Consider the following 15823-nt stretch of genomic DNA (forward strand, 5'->3'; position numbering starts at 1 on the left):
ATGAGATAATGAGCGCCTATCCTCATTTGTTTTGAGGTTGTTCGGCGCCGCATTTGGGCCCCAACAAATCGTTCAAGCAGAAAAGGTGGCTGCACCCCGCAAAGACGTAAATAAAACTTCAAATATCAGCAAGAAGTAGATAGAAGAACGCATTATGCACCTCACTGCTGATGGTCAGACCAGTTTCGAGTTGAATTTTCACGCTGGCGCTGCGCATTGGTACTGTTCTAGCCTAAGTCATTTGCTCATCGAGGTGGTCTGGCAAATAGTAGTCTGGCTACACGGTGCCCTCCTTGTGGAGCTGTTAACAGAGCCGCTCATGTATCGGGACTTGGGAGCATTGATCGAGTCTGTACATTTTATATCAATGCGTTTTGGAGCTATGATTATTCTAGAAGCTAGGTGACACCGGAATCGACGCTGATGCACTAGCGGATAAGGTGCATACAGGTACCCGGTCAGCGCGCCTCGACAAAAATGCCCAAAATGTCGGGATTTCCCAGGTTAATCTATTGTTTTTTGCAGGCCAGAAGCAGCAACACAGCCATGGGAGTAGTGGTGATTTTCTCGCGACTGTAGAGCTTCACTAGTTCGTCCTTCTACATACGTCGGTGGCGCTATTGCACTGGGGGGCTGGCAAACTACGACATACTAAAGTGTCCTGCTAAAAAAGTGCTCTAAAGCGTCGAAGTAAAATCAAACTGTTAAATGAAAAGGTCCTGGTGCAATGATCATCGTGCAACGGCCCTTTAAGGTGGTGCGACTCTTCTCAAACAAGCAACGCAATATAATTTTAACCTTTTTGAAATGCAAAACTATTGCTGAGGGAAGCTAAGGCCAGTACCTGCGATAAAGCAGCAGTAGAACTCTGCAGTTTTCGTGCTCAGTATTCGGTGTTGACAAGAGGATATAAGGCCAGTACCTGCGATAAAGCAGCAGTAGAACTCTGCAGTTTTCGTGCTCAGTATTCGGTGTTGATATATCTGGAATATAACGCAGAAAGGCCTCCGTAGGAGCCAAATTATCTCTATTCTGTGTTCTACAGTAGGGAAAGTAATCTCCATGGGGAACTGGTGCAGCTAAAAATGCCGAATGCAGTTAGACAAACAACTAGTGTACAGCTATGAAGAACTTTATGCTTGGGAGATACTGTACACTGCTGTCGTGACTCCTGTATCTCAATCTGAACATAAGAAGTGTTCCATTTTTGCCGGACAAGGTGCATCTGACGCATTGAGTGCCGGCTCAGTGGAGAATGACGCTTTGGGGGACGGTGGAACCTACAAGTCTGCTTGCGACACTGTCCTACCGATTCCTGCTACCATTCCTTTTACTTATTTCTAAATGAATGCTTCTACCACAGTGATGGCAGATTAACCCAGACACCAACCCGTCCCAATCATCTCAAGTCAGCCCTGTGCTGCATTTAGTGGCATTTGGAACTCTGCAAAGCCGCCAAACAGACGTTAGCACCGCAGTTGCTTCACTTTCTGGGTAGGACACCAGTGACAAGATAAAACCGAGACTACAATTGTACACTGCATCCATTGCCGTTACAGAGTGCTGCGCCTTTTCTGCTTGACGCTCGCAACTGATTATTGCATACAGTCCAATAACTTCACAACTTGTGTGCCAAGCTTTCACGGTGGTATATATAGAGTATAGCATTGCATGCGTTGTGATGTGCTGTGAAAACATGCCTGCGGCAACTTCTAGGGGGAAGCTACGCTGAGAATAATTCAGCGACAGCACTATACTGTAGTAGCTTGTGCTATATCAGTAAAACCAAACAAAGCTAGAACCCAACTACGGTTAACTCCTCAAAAGAATCATGTGCTTCACAATCTTTTCTGGGTTCGCGCCCTGATCAGTTCGTGACTGGATCAAGCACGCAGTTTCTGCGGAATTAGCACGGATTCAGCCGATAGTATGCACACTTTTCGCAAGGGTTTGGCCAAATTGCAACAAAAGTATATATGAAAGCTACACTACAGCCAAAGTCAAGAAGAGAAAGACTTCACAGTGAAAGTAAACAACGAGCTGTGTCCAGCCCCTGTCGTTTGCGACTTTGCGCAAGCTGTTGCGGAACACGCATGAGAAAGCTCTCGTCTGCCTATATGACCCCTATGTAATTTGCGCATGGAGTCTGCACAGAAAATTTGAGGGATTGCTAAACTCAATGAAATTTCCCTCAACTCTCTACTGGGGCTCTCTATACGATCCCCATGCCTTGCTGGTATCCCTATAAGCCCTACGAAAGTTTGGCGACGGGATGCAGTAGTGTATAATTATTTTTGTTTGCCCTTCGTATTTGCCTTTAATTTGAAAAAAATGGTGGTAGTGAGCGCGTGCATCACCAGCAGAGTCCGACCCCTCCTGGCGAGGCAGTTCGTGGACATCCGCAGAGCCAAGCTGGAGGGCCTCCTTAACGCTTTCGTGAAACTCGTTGATTACTCGGGTATGCCGTGACTGAATCACTGCGCCTCAGCTGCGTATAGTAGCGCACGAGGGAAAGCTAGGACACAGGGTTACGTACGCGCCAATGCGGTTTACTGCCGAGAAAGGTTTGATACTCAGAAAAGAAGTGCAAGCTTCCCTATTCGCACGTTGCGAAGGATAGTGGAGGCGGTGTAATTGTACAGCCGCCGTGCATCGATTGTCTCTTGTCTCGTAATCATGCTGACATGAACCCAATAAGCTTTAGACGGGACATCGCGCTTGATTGCAGCTGAAGAAGCTCAGTATTTCCCACATTTTTGGTGCGAATTCAGGCTCTGATCACACGTACCTTGAGACAGAGTCGGTCCGGTATGTGTATCAGCCGGTGGAAAACCTCTACCTCGTATTAATAACTACGAAGGGAAGCAACATTTTCGAAGATTTGGGCACTCTCAGGATGTTTGTCAGCATAGTCCAGGTAAGTCATACTGATGACGTTTTGCCTACACTGCTCACCTTAATCGGTGGCCGAAATACCCGTTCCTCTAGGCGCCCTACAACAAGCTGGATTTTGCAAGGGTGGCTGCCTTTGGAAAACCCAGCATGTCAGACGACGTGTATTCGCTCTCGCTCCGCCTCTGGTTTTGTCTAGCCTTGCACCTCACTGTACGGTGCCAATTGTGCGCCTACGTACTGGGCTTTTGATGTTGTACTCACTTTGCTTGCTTTATCCTACACGCGAGTGTTGTTTCAAGAATGTTATCTATCTACATTTGTGCGGGTGGGATGGGTCACCGCTGCAGGACACCTGTGGAGAGAGCCACGGAAATGGCAGTCTAGAGGATAGCGTAGCGACGCACGCATTCGATATCGTATTCATGCTGGATGAGCTCATCAGTGGTGGCTATAGGGAAGCGCTGACACTGCAGCAGATTCAGTCTTATGTTGCCATGGACTCTCACGAAGAAAAGCTGCAGAAGATGATTGCTGAGGTAATCTGCGACCGAAGCATTAGCAGCAGCAGAAACACCTCTAGTAGAGTACCTCAAACCTTAAACGTAAGGAACTCGTAGCCGAATGTAACTCAATTTTGCCTGTGGAGGCCTTAGCGTGGCTTCTCCTGTGATGGAACCCGTGAGAACCCGGTGTATGAATCTATGGTGTATGAATCTAAGTAAGTGTACATGTGGCCATTCGGTCGCGAACCAGCCGACCCGTCTTGCATATATCTATTTAAATTTGACTGGTGCGGTGCTGTCGAGAGGAAGGATGCAAAGAGGGCACTGTCTTGCTGCCGTCGAGCATGAATTCGTTGATTCCGCAGGGCAAGGAGAAGGAACAGGCAGATAGGAGGCGCGAAATTGCTCAAAGACTTGAAAAAGAAAGACAGCTAGCAAAGAAGGCAGGGAAGGGGTTGGATGTTGCCGCATTCCGGGGTGCAACAGTGGCGTCTGAGCTGTCTCGTGGGCCTCCATCAGTGCCTGCCACTCATGGGGCCCCTGCTAGTGGCACGTACTGGGGAGCATCAACCCCAAGTGGGGGTTTATATGATGCTCATCAGCAACCGTCTCCAGCAGGAACACCTGGCGCCCCAAGAGGTGGCCAACAGTCAAAGGGAATGCAGTTGGGGGTTAGAAAACCCTATGGTGGAGATGATGGGGCACTGCAAAACCTCGTCCCGGATGAACAAATAAAGCAGCCAGCTGAACTTGCTGAGGCTCAGCATGATCAAGGTAACATTGTAGCATTGACTGCTTTTGCATTATGAATCTATAGACGGCGGCAATGAGTATTCTGGAATAATTTCCTTGCTGGGAGAAGAACATGGACCAACAGCTGCCCAGAGTGAATAAAGCGGACACATGCAATCTCCGTTGTTTCCTGTGAATCGTCCTTTTAATGAGTGTAACTTTTTTTGCTTTGTGAAATGGGTGCCTGCAAGCAGTATTAAACAATCCACTAGCGGACCCCGTGAGCATTCTTATTGAGGAGAGGGTCAAGGCTTCCATGCAAGCCGAAGGAGGTGCGTACATATTATATAAACTCATCTCCAGTATCGCACTTGTTACTTTCTCGCTCGCTTTCTAAGCAACTGCTGGAACATTTTTGTATTTTGCAGTCCTCAAGGAAGTGGAGCTTCAAGGGACCTTTTTTGTTACTGCGAACGACCCACAGCGAGGTTCTCTTGCAGCAATTCAGGTAAAGGAGCACTGCATAACGAGCTCACGGAGTGCCTTTCATTCGGAGCTTGGAGGGAACGGAGTCGACGTCGAAAACGCATAGAGAGATATGTGCTGCATCATAAAAAAATGACACCAGTAGATTTTGTGCAGATATGGTAGCTGTTTTTGTCGTGCTCGGTTGTACTCGCAGCTAACACCAGAAGACAGGCGATTTAAGATGAAGAGCCACCCAAATGTCGACAAGGCGGCGCTTGCTCAAAGCAATCTGCTGCAAGTTCGAGATCCATCCAGGCCGCTACCACCGCATCAGCCTGCGCCACTTCTTAAGTGGAGGATCAATGAAAAGGATGAGGTACGAGGATGCATTCAGTATCAGTGTCAGTGGGAGATTTGATAACTTCGGATGGCGTATTTTTTTGTTGTGTTTTCATCTTGTATGACTTCTCGCAGACTTTGGTGCCTTTGACAGTAAGCTGCTGGCCGTCAACGACGCCAGCAGGTACGGTGCTTACTGTTGAACTGGAGGTTACGGACACTTCGAAACGCTTGGAGGATATCCGCGTGTCCTTTATGTGCCCTGCCCAAGCAAATCCTCAGGTCGGCTGGCCCCTCAGGGACCCCACCAAAGCCAGTTTGCATGTTCTGCATAGATATTGACGTCTGTGAAAACGGATAGGCTGTCTGGATGCTGTTTCTAGTAATGAAAATGCACAATGTTTCTAAGCATTTACATCCATTCATGCGCTTGCGAGGCTGTCTTGAATGGTGAACAGGTACTGAGGACAGATGCTGGGACCACCGAACATGATGGAGTTTCTGTACACTGGTTCCTCCCCGAAATGGGGGAACAGCTCTCTGCGGCGACCATCGAAATCACAGCAAACACTAGTTTGACCACGCTTATGCCGTTTTCAGTGGAAATGCACAGTGGCGAAAGCATTTGCAACGTAGAGGTGAGCGGCAGGCGATAGTGGCCCTTGAGTGCAAAGCTTGATTCACCACTCACAAGATATGGCCGACAGAAGAGTAAGACTGACCTGTCGGCTTTCTGGTGATGCAGGTGGTACAGTGCAAGCACATGGAGACCAAAGCGGATATCCCCTTTAGCCTGACGCGCAGGGTGGAATACCTCCTTACTGTACACCCTTAAAAGCCTGCTTCAGCTGCTCCACAGTTGCACTCATGATGAGCAGGACGAGTGACAACTGCGCAGAACAGCTTGGCATAGGAGACGCATCATTTTCGTGTCCCCCAGATGCGCGGTGCATTGGTCTGATGCACGATGTACCCGCCATCGTGCTTACTTTTTAATGAACGGAAGCTCCACAAGTATGCGCCGAACTGCAGGCGCGATGCTAAGCGTGGAGTTGGCAGTGTTGGCGCTCAGGGCGTCATCTGCCCTGCCTTTCTTGTACAGCAACAGAACATGAGAACAGCGAGAGGGCAGAAGCAAGACGCCAGGAAGATTCTTTATCACTGCGTACCATTGCGTAGCGTAGGCAAGTCCCCGGAAGTTCGGGCAAGTGACTCTTAGAGCATATTCAGAAGACAGCTGACACACTGAGCAGTTTTCTATTCCGCAGATTGCTATATATTGCGCGCATATATTCTATACTTTAAAGTGCTCGTGAGCTACGTGTTCGGTAATGCTGCAGTGGGTTCGGTGGATAGAACTGTTCGTTCTGTACCGGGGCTTCTCACAAGGATCGCTTGCGCAGAGGCACTGTTGTAGAACGACTCGACAGGGAGACGCTTCGTGCGACCTGAGTGTCTTCCTATTGTACAGTTATTTATGGGAAGCCACGACAGATGTGTTTCTGCGAGGTGGCCAAAGCAAGACCATTAAGTAAATATTTGTGCAATACCTGCCTGAAGAATGTGGTTGTCCAGTCGTCCGTTTCGCCTGGCTCACTGCCGAAGATTTTCAACATTTAAACGTTTTAAGTCACAGTTTTAGGTAGTAGGGAGGTTGATGACGCGCCGAGGATTTGTTTCGGGGTCAGCAACAGTTGCAAAAGGACCTCAAGAATATTACTTCTGAGTGAGGAATCTACGGACCGAACACGGAGAAGCCCACTTGGCTGACGCCCCGCGTGCGCAGCCGAGTGTATCTGCTGTTCGGTGCCAATAAGAGTGTTTCGTTTGACAGAAAGCTCAACCAAGCACGCAGTAGATCCTCCCTCATTTCCTGAATGCATGTTGCTTCTGAGGGACGGGCCATTGATGTTTTCTATGCAATCGCTACCTGAGGGAAAGGCGCCTGAGGCATGGATACACATAACCCCTGGCCTTTCTGTGATGAGGTCTTTTCGAGGCCCCGATTCGTCGACAGGCATGACGTGAAAGCGTTTGCCAAGGGAGCATAAGGATACCGCCGACCGGATGCGAGCGGGCACCATATCCAGTAGCACCTTCGCACACACAAGAAGCAGCTCAGTTTGCGTTGCATTGCTTTTGAAGAACTCGCATAATTATGGATGGTACATGCGCCTGCTGTAAAGCAAAGTTGCGACAGATTCAAGCAGCCACATCTACGAAAGGGGAAGGTCAGCAAGCGCGGGACTTCTACCGACGCACTGCATCCTCCTGCATCTCTAGAGACCGCCACTTGGTAGCAAAGACATCCCACGACAACCGTAGCGGCGTGCAGAACACAGCGGATGGCAGAGGAAGTTTCAATCTCAAGGACTGCATTTGCGAATCGGATGTCCTGAGGGGTCATCACCACGAAAGCGTATGCAGGCACTGCGTGTAACTGGACTGGGACACACACAATGCAATGTGAAGAGGCAATGCCTCGCGAGGAAACGGGCTATTATCGAGATCCGCAACGCCTGTTCAAACTGATGCTTATTAAAATATGTTTGAATGCACGCACAAGACCAGCTGTAAAAACGAGCGCAGCAAGAGCCATATGTAATAAGGATGTAAACGGATAGGGGGAAGGACGTACAGAACACTGATGAGAAGTATGGGAGTGTCTCGCGAAGGGCGGAAAACCTCGAGCTCCCCAGATACCTGGACACTTTTCTTCTCTTGGCTTGGCCTAAAACTCACCATGGCGCGTCCTTCAAGCACGTAAAAGAGTAACAGCGACAAGCCACAACAGTTAACCTTTCCGTGAGCTCGAAGTGTCTTGCTGCCAGCCTCTAACTGCATCAAGCGTCCCGTGATTCCCTCATAAATGTGCTACTACGAACACGATGATGAAAGGAACTGCGGCATGCGCAGTAAGAAGAACATGAAAGAGACGTAAAATCTGCAGAGAAGAAACTATGAAGCATTCATACAGAACGAGGCACAAGGAACGGCAAACGCACTTGGGTGCCCAAACTGACCTCCCTCAATGACTTCCTTCTCAAGGGCCACATTAATTGAAGGCAGAGAAGTGACGTTCAATGTGATGGAGGCAACAAAAGACGCAGCAGCCGCAACTTCTCCAGAAAGCCAAGTTGGCAAGCAGTCATGCATTCGTCCTTTGCTCCCCAGCCGAACGGTGCAAAACCACCTGACCTAAAAAATAGCATTTTGGGGAGCAGCACCGATTTTGAACTCAAGAAAAAGCGAATACGTGACTTCAACGAAGTTTACGCATTCACATGTAGCGGAGCCAGCGTCAACTTCCAACGCAACAGTGCTAGTGAATTGCTTTGTTTTAAACTTGTCATCGCTGCGCATCTAAAGCACCGTATACGGAGCCACACCAAAAAGTGTTGTAAGCTGTTCTGAGCTTTACTCACATTCACGAGTGGACTTTCCAGAAGAATGCCTCCCCACGGCTGTTCAGAGGGAGCGGCTGGTTCAAGCATGATACGTGAATAGCCTTCTTGCATCGCTAGCAATAAAGCGGTCTGCCAGCTATCCTCAAGCGGCTGAATCGGGGGGACCACCCGGCGCAGGATTCGCACATCGTTCCACCCTGAGAACAGCCACAGCGCGGAAAGGCATGCCATGCACACTGACCAGTATTAACAAGAGCGACGGTGGCCAAACATGTTGACGTAAAACACTTTCGAGCATCGAACGGCGCTCCATACTTAGCGGCGATATGCTAAGGGAAGAAACGGGGTCTAGAGTCGCTTTTGAGCCGTATTGCATCCTTTTGTCCACCCAGTCTGTGTTTGTAGGCGAATACTGCCGCTGAGGTCCCCCAAGGTCCACGCTGCTGCCTCTCTGGGTCTCTCTATGCCGCTGCTGGTCAATGCCAGCCTGCCTGCTGCTCTTTGAGGTTGCTTCCGGAAGCCCGGAGAAAACTGGTGGAGCCTCCTTCAAGCAAATAGAACACCAGAAGTGGACTTGCCTGGAGGTTAGGCTCTGGAATCAGCCCTCTAGCGAAGGGAATGGAAAGCTTTCGAAAAAGCCGACCGGCGCAAAATATAGTGGTACGTTGCTCCTAGCTAAAAAAAGACAACCTTTGCCAACGAAACTGTACGAAATCATTTCCACACACAACTCAATTCGTAACTGCAAGCAGGTCCGTCTGCGCCCCATGCACGCCACACGAGTGAGTAGATACACGCGTGGAAGCGCCTACACATGCAGTTGTTCAATCTGTATCTGCAGGCGTCTGGAGGTAGCTGGGTACGTGTGCGCTGCTACTTTGTACCGGTTCTATTAATGCTTGGTGCAGAATAGGAATACGCGTGTGTGGGTATGCGTACATTTTGCGAGCATAGGCTACATACGTACGCTTACGTGTATGTGCGTATTGTACATGCATGCGCATTCCAATAGGTGTAGGCCTAGCCACAACCCTACTTATATCTGTTTAACTGTGAGAAAAGAGTTGTGTAGGGCCGACAGGATTTGAAGTATGCACTCATGACTGGCTTTGGTGTCCGGTGTAGAGCACAGCTGGACTTCAACAACCATACTGGAAAAACTTGCCACTCACAGTCACGAAACGCAGACACAAGTCACGCTGCGTCCTCCGCGAGGCAAATATACGGACGCTTGAAGTGCAATGTAAAATAAAAAGAGATAACTCAGTCGTTTTAGGTCGCTGAACTGCAGTGCTCACCAAGCCCCAAGTCAAGCTCAGCAGCTGCCGTCTGCCCTCCTCTGCCATCTCCCTGCAAAAATGCCCAATCCAGCAGGAAAATAATGGTACCGAATGAACTGAGATGCAGTCAAGACAGACGCAGAGAGAGACGGCAAGGTTGCCGTACGGGCATGAGCACAGAAATCGGTGCACGAAAAGCGCCGCGATTCGAATGGTCAAGAAGGGTCAGTAGGAAACCGCACTGCGATGCTTGAAGCTCTGCCTTCAAGGATGATTCTGTCTCGCATGCAACTGAGCACAGAGAAAAAAACAGCAGGTCAGCGCAAAGGCTGCCAGCGGATCGCGACGGTGTGGGGCTCTACGTACACCCGGAAATCCGACAGAGGAATAAAGACCAACGGCATATGAACAACAGTAGCTACTTACTTCGCAGGGGAAGCTCAATCAATTACCAATAGCATTACGTCTCACCTTCTAACTTGCCCACTAGTCCCTCATTGCGCTGCCGTTCATTCCGTATGCGGCTCCTTGCGTTGGTAAGAAGCGTTGTAAGCTCTCCGATTGTCCGCTCCTGTTCCTTGGCTTTCCTGTCTACGCTCCTGTGCTCGTCCCGTAGCGCTTGCAATTCCCGATTATGCTCTTCAGCCTCGATGCGGTAATTGCGGATTTCCCTTCGATGGGCCCTCTTCTCTTCTTCGGCAGCTTTTACCAAGCCTTCTAAATGCAGCACTTGCTGCTGCAGCTGAGCCACCTCAGCTGCAGCAGCACGCGACGCGGCCTCTCGTTGCTGCTGCACTTGCTGCAACGACTGTTGCTGTTGCATCTCGGTGGAGCTGAAGCACAGCAGCACCTTTTGGCCTCACATAAAGTTGGGCTTCTTTCCTAAGAGACAGCAAACTCCCTATTCCCGAAGTGACAGAGGCTGCCTTCTGCAGTTGCCTGCTTCTATTTGAGAATCCTTCTGCGACCTGGCTATTCAATAAGCTCATGCTACACATTCGAGCGTATGATCCCTAAAGACTCCTCTGCGGTACTGTGGGCTCTCACGCGATTCGCTGAGATGCATCGTTGAGCTGTGCAGTCAGTTGTTGTCTGCACCACATCGGAACACAAAGAAAACGAGGGAAAAGGGACGCTGTAAAAGCCTTTCTGGAACCTGCCTAAAAGAATGAGACATAGCGCTACGAAAATACGAGAAAATGGTACTTACACGTGAGCTTGAAGAGCCTGGATGTGCTGCTGCTGCTGCATCATAGCCTGCTGCTGCTGCTGTATCTGCATCTGCAGGAAGTTGTTTTGCTGTTGTAGTGCAGCGTTCTCATTGTTTGCCAACTTGAGAAGAGCAGTAAGGTCAGCCTCGTGCTGCAAACAACACAACAGAAATGTAACTCTATCCCGCTCCATCTCATGGCTAAATGCGTGCCAGCACGAAAAGAAGCGCCAAGGCGTCGGGCTGCTTACAGTTTTTGCCTTTTCTTCTGCGCAATACTGTCGCTGAGAAGTCAGCTGCCCCTTCATTGTCCTCGCGACATCGCTTCGCTTCTGCACTTTTCCTTGTGATATATTTGGTAGCGACTTGTCTGAAGAGCCTGCTGGCACGACTGTTTGGCGAGCACCTGCTGGTTTACCCAGCTCTGCTGAGATTGAAAAGCAGAGATACCCGCATGCAACGTTGTGATCTGCAGCAGGGCCTTCTTTGGAGAACACAGGGGCCTGGTAAGTAGTCGCGCTTCCACCTGCGAACAGATGAAACAAACCACAAATAAAATAATACGACGCAGACGCAAACCCTCTTTGTGGCACCATGGAAAGTATACGGCGCAGCCTGCTAAACAAACGAGGGCAACCAACCCCGTTACTGCTAAAAAATTCCAGAAACGCCATGTGAAAACAGAAAAGCTGTGCTTATCAGCAGCATGCTCAGCAACTTAAACAGGAGCACCAAGTACAGCAGGAAGAGTGTTTGCAGAAATTTGGGCAAGATCATACACATCGACAAATGGGTCCAAGGGAGGCTGTATCCGCCACAACGCTCATCAACAGCTGCATTTTGTTAAGCGTCTAACATGTTAAAGAATTTAGAGGAAGCTGGGCCGTGAAGGCAGGCCATCTGTTATCCGCTCTCCTAATAAGAAAGCGCAGCATTCCCTCTTGCTGCAGGCATTCCAGTGGGTTTGCGAAGCTGCTACTTCCTTCTCTTCTCTCGTTGTTCTCAGTTGGCCGCATGCGAACTGCAAAGGTGATAGGCTGCTGCCATGTTACTTGCAACTCTCTGGTATTTTTGGTGGTGCTGTTGCTGCCGCTGCTGCTGTCGTTGCTGCTGGTTACCACGCCCAACTCAGATGTGCTCTGAGCTTCGGCTTCCACACTCTGCAGTGTAAACCACAGAGACGAATCTACACGTTTGGATTCTTTCTGGATCTTTTCTCATAACAGGACACTGGCTCCAGGGGGACATGTAATTTACAGTACACTTGTTGCAATTGCTGCTGTGCAGAGAATAAGCCAGCTGCATGAACTCACCGCATCACCACGCACAGCATGCTGCACCTACGAGCTGCTAAACCCAATACTGATACATTTTCATTTTCTGCTTCTTGAATTTGCCGACACATTGCCTGCCTACATAAGTCTTATACACGCAAACTCAAGATTATCTAACTCACTTGGGAAGGTACATATATAGCCGAGTCTATGTAAAAAGGACGCGCAGTAGACCTCGTCATGAAGACAGCACGGAGAGAAGAGATGCAGATGCAGCAACAACCATCTGCTTCTGTTTCACTTGGTCCAGTTGGCAGGGCTGCTGTGGCTGAGTCCCCATTGCTGAAATGGCGCGAATGGGAACGGCTTCTGTTTCTTGGCCGCCTGTGGCGTCTACTGGCAATGTCGGCGCCCTCGCCATCACTGCTGTCCCCCCTGCTGCGCGTGCTGCTGCTACCGCTTGAGCCGCTGCTGCGATTACTGCTGCTGCTACTGCTGCTTTTTGCTTGCCTCCTGCTGGTTCTCGCTCTGTTATGCCTGGAGCTTGCTGACTTCTCAGCAGGAGTTGCAGCAGGCTGCGCAGGTAGGCCTGCTGGAAGCACAGCCAAGGAATCATTGGCTCCACTGCTTCCCCATTGCACTGTTTCATGCTCCAAAGGGGCGGAAGGAGGCACAGCTGCACTGCCTTCGAAAGAGAAATCTATGGTGGGCCAATCAACTAACAGAGAGTCCACTTGCTGTTCCGTTGCAGCAGCGGTGCGACGGTCTTCTGCTTCTCCCTTGGCTTTGTCTTTTTTTCGAGTTCTGCTGCTGCTGGTTCGGCCGCGATGTTGCTTCTTGCTGTTTTCGCTTTCGCGACGGCTGCCACGTCCAGGACGCGTAGAGCGTGAAGAGGCCTGCGGCTGGTGCTGCTGCTTCTGTTTCTTGTCCAGAAGCTGCTGCTGCTTTGCCAAGTCCTCATCAGCTGCAGAGATAGAATAAAAGAACGTCAAAGCCTCATCTAAATCCTTGCATGCCTGAATCAGCAACAACGCGAGAAACAGTGGCAGTTTTGGCAGCCTGAACAATTGCAGCACTAGCTTGTGAAGCTCTTAAAGCTTTCTGAGAAGTGGGAGACTGCGTCTACAGTTGGCCCTTCTGGTCGCACATTTCTACTCTACCTGTTGCATGCGATGATCGGAGGAGCCGCTGGTCTTGAGGGCCTCCTCTCCAATCGCCAGTAGTCTGCGGCAACAGTGAGGCGGTCTCAACTGGTATACAATCGAGTGCTCAAGGGCGTAAGGAGGCCTCACAAAGATCCAAAAGAAAAATTAGGGCCAGCCACCAGCCGAAAGTAGCGAAGGACAGTATGACCGAATAGAATTGGAGGGAAAATAAGCTTGTCGAGGAAGCACAAAACCGGCAGCGTTGCTTCATGGTGAAATTGTGAGGCAACGATGAGAGTTCAGAGGAGCACAAAATCATACAAGGTGACGGGAAAATGGTGACGGTACAGAGTGCTTGCAGAGGTGTAGCAGCTAAGGGGAGAAACAGCACGCCAACTACCAAGTGCAGAGCACCATCGTTGAAGCCGCAGTAGCCCTGTGTTGAGTAAAAGTTGCAAAAGGCCACCAAAGCAAAGCAGCACTGCCCCAGGGTATTGAGATACGCACTTCTTGCATTCATTTGCCAAGTCCTGTACTTGAGAAGACTGTGGTGCTGAACACCAACCACAATGAGCACCTGGAGGAGAGAATGGCATCAACTACCTAGTGCACCAACTATCTAGCGCAGCTGAGACTGGGGAAGCTAGCCGCGCATCGTGCAAAGCCTCTCAAGACAATTCGAGCTTACAGTGCTGCTGCAGTAACTCGCGGAGCTGCAGGGCGCTGACGAGCGCCAAGTCAACATCCATCGTGGCCCACCGTTGCAGCCGGTCCCTCCCCCTTCGCTTGGCCCGTTCCCCGAATCCTCTGGCTCCACTTCTTCATTACTTGAAGCTTTTTGTGCTTTCTAGTCCCCAAAAGTGCTGCGGTTGGTCAAAATATTAGGTAAGCTGCGAGTGCTGGGCAGACTCACCCAGAAGACCACGAGACCCGCAATCCGGTGGCACTGGTATGGACAGGCAGTATGCTCCACGTAGAACGTGTATATATGCACTCCAATGGTAAAGTAGCACGTAAAATTGAAGGGGAAAAACGAGATGAGCACCAGGAAGCTTCAGTAGGCCCTCCCGCGATAGAGAAGGGGGGCCCTTTGTCGTAGCTTATGACGAATGCGGCTTTGAAGCCTTGTTCGCAACTGCATTTTACTCTTTAATTTAAACATGATAATACGAATAAGACGGCATTCAAGTCAAGTCTGACAGTGGACAGCCCCGCTGCGAAGTGCTCAGGGCACGGGCGAGTTAGCGTTCGGCAGCGGGGTGTCTTTGCACCGCTCCGGGAAACACCTCAGGGAAGCCTTCATTTGGCTCGAGTCCCCGAAAACAGCTATTTTACAAATTTTCAACTGTAGAATCCGCAAGAAGGAAGTCTGGTTGTGGCTTGGTACGAGTCATGTTTGGAGGGATCTTCAACTTAAGGCTCCAGACGGTGCCTGCCATACAATTAGCCAGCTTGCGAGAATGGTAGCCTCATTGAATCGCCCAGACTTGAGCTGCTCCTTTAAGTGTGTGATTTTTACAAATCAGGCGAGGGATTGTAGCGTTGGCTTATTTCGGTAGCTTTGAGGTGATTTAGTGAGGTGAAAGCATGGCTTGAAGGAACCCGAATGCATAGTGTAAGTATTTGATCTACGCAAGCGTTCGCTTCTAAGGCACAGAGTAAAAGAGGAACTAGTGCTACAGAGTCATACCCTAAACTGCTGCCAGGCGACACGCGGCGTAGTTGTAGTCCGAGTACCAAATGGACTGCGCAGGGGACTGAATATATTTATAGCACACTTGTTCCACTTGAAAGCTTCCTATTGTTCCTTTCAGTGATTTCACGCCACATACCAGAATAGTTGATGCATAAGGTTCCGACATGAGGGCTCATGCACTCGTGGCACATTATCGGTGGGTAATCTCACAAATGAGTGGTTGCGTAACTAGTGGGGGCCATCTTGTTCGGTAGCTGCACCAAATCTCCGACTAATATCTGTAATGCGCAGTGTCCAAACTGTACACTGGAAAGGGCTACTACAGTACGGAGGCAGTGAAGGCACTGCATAGACAAAGATACTTGAGCTCTTTAAAAATGAACTTTCGGTTGCATAGCCTTGCCCGGTCCACGTTGTTGCTCAGTTGGTGGTACCACAACCCTTTTGCAAATCCCACGATGTTGCCAGCTCTCGTCATTGTGATTCCCTCACAGTGATCTTGCATGAAGGCGAGGGACATTCCGGAATGAGCGCGTGCTTCCACTGTTGGCTTTGCCTACTGAGTAGCTGTAGTACTTGCAGCGCTAAGGGGCGTACAATTCCTGCAGTTCCTTATCTAAATCAATACTTCCGATATGCGAAGGCCGCTTTGTGGCAGTAGGTTGCCTCTTTCTATGTCTCTCCTCTCTCCGACTTCCTCTTCGCCTCCCTGTTCTCAAAGATGCCATCACTTCCCCTTTTCCGGAGGCCGCCGAAGTTTTCATGACCAGTTTTATCAATGCATGCCATACATATCTGTTTTTCATGTTGTATAGCACTTGCATGCATGCTTTCAAGGTTCTTCTTTATTGAATATAAGGAAACCAGTAGTTCA

General features: G+C 49.7%; 2 protein-coding genes across 2 annotated transcripts; one reads left to right on the forward strand and one right to left on the reverse strand.

Annotated features, from left to right (window-relative positions):
• Positions 1-2331: 2331 nt before the first annotated feature.
• On the forward strand, positions 2332-5772 carry ENH_00029570 (coatomer delta subunit, putative; the record flags this gene model as incomplete). Its single annotated transcript, XM_013580036.1, has 10 exons — positions 2332-2458; positions 2772-2917; positions 3195-3431; positions 3764-4172; positions 4385-4462; positions 4559-4638; positions 4813-4974; positions 5073-5219; positions 5396-5575; positions 5683-5772. The coding sequence occupies 10 exons, from the start codon at positions 2332-2334 to the stop codon at positions 5770-5772; spliced, it is 1656 nt and encodes a 551-aa protein (XP_013435490.1).
• A 1080-nt stretch (positions 5773-6852) lies between these two features.
• Positions 6853-10447, reverse strand: ENH_00029580 (hypothetical protein, conserved; the record flags this gene model as incomplete). The annotated part of the gene is made up of 7 exons (XM_013580037.1): positions 6853-7382; positions 7961-8135; positions 8363-8541; positions 8660-8888; positions 9643-9694; positions 9867-9915; positions 10096-10447. 7 exons carry the CDS (start codon positions 10445-10447, stop codon positions 6853-6855), a joined length of 1566 nt encoding a protein of 521 aa, XP_013435491.1.
• Between the last annotated feature and the right edge of the window lie 5376 nt (positions 10448-15823).

Source organism: Eimeria necatrix, genomic scaffold, assembly GCF_000499385.1.
Source record: "Eimeria necatrix Houghton genomic scaffold, Enh_scaff215, whole genome shotgun sequence".
NCBI classification, from domain to species: domain Eukaryota; phylum Apicomplexa; class Conoidasida; order Eucoccidiorida; family Eimeriidae; genus Eimeria; species Eimeria necatrix.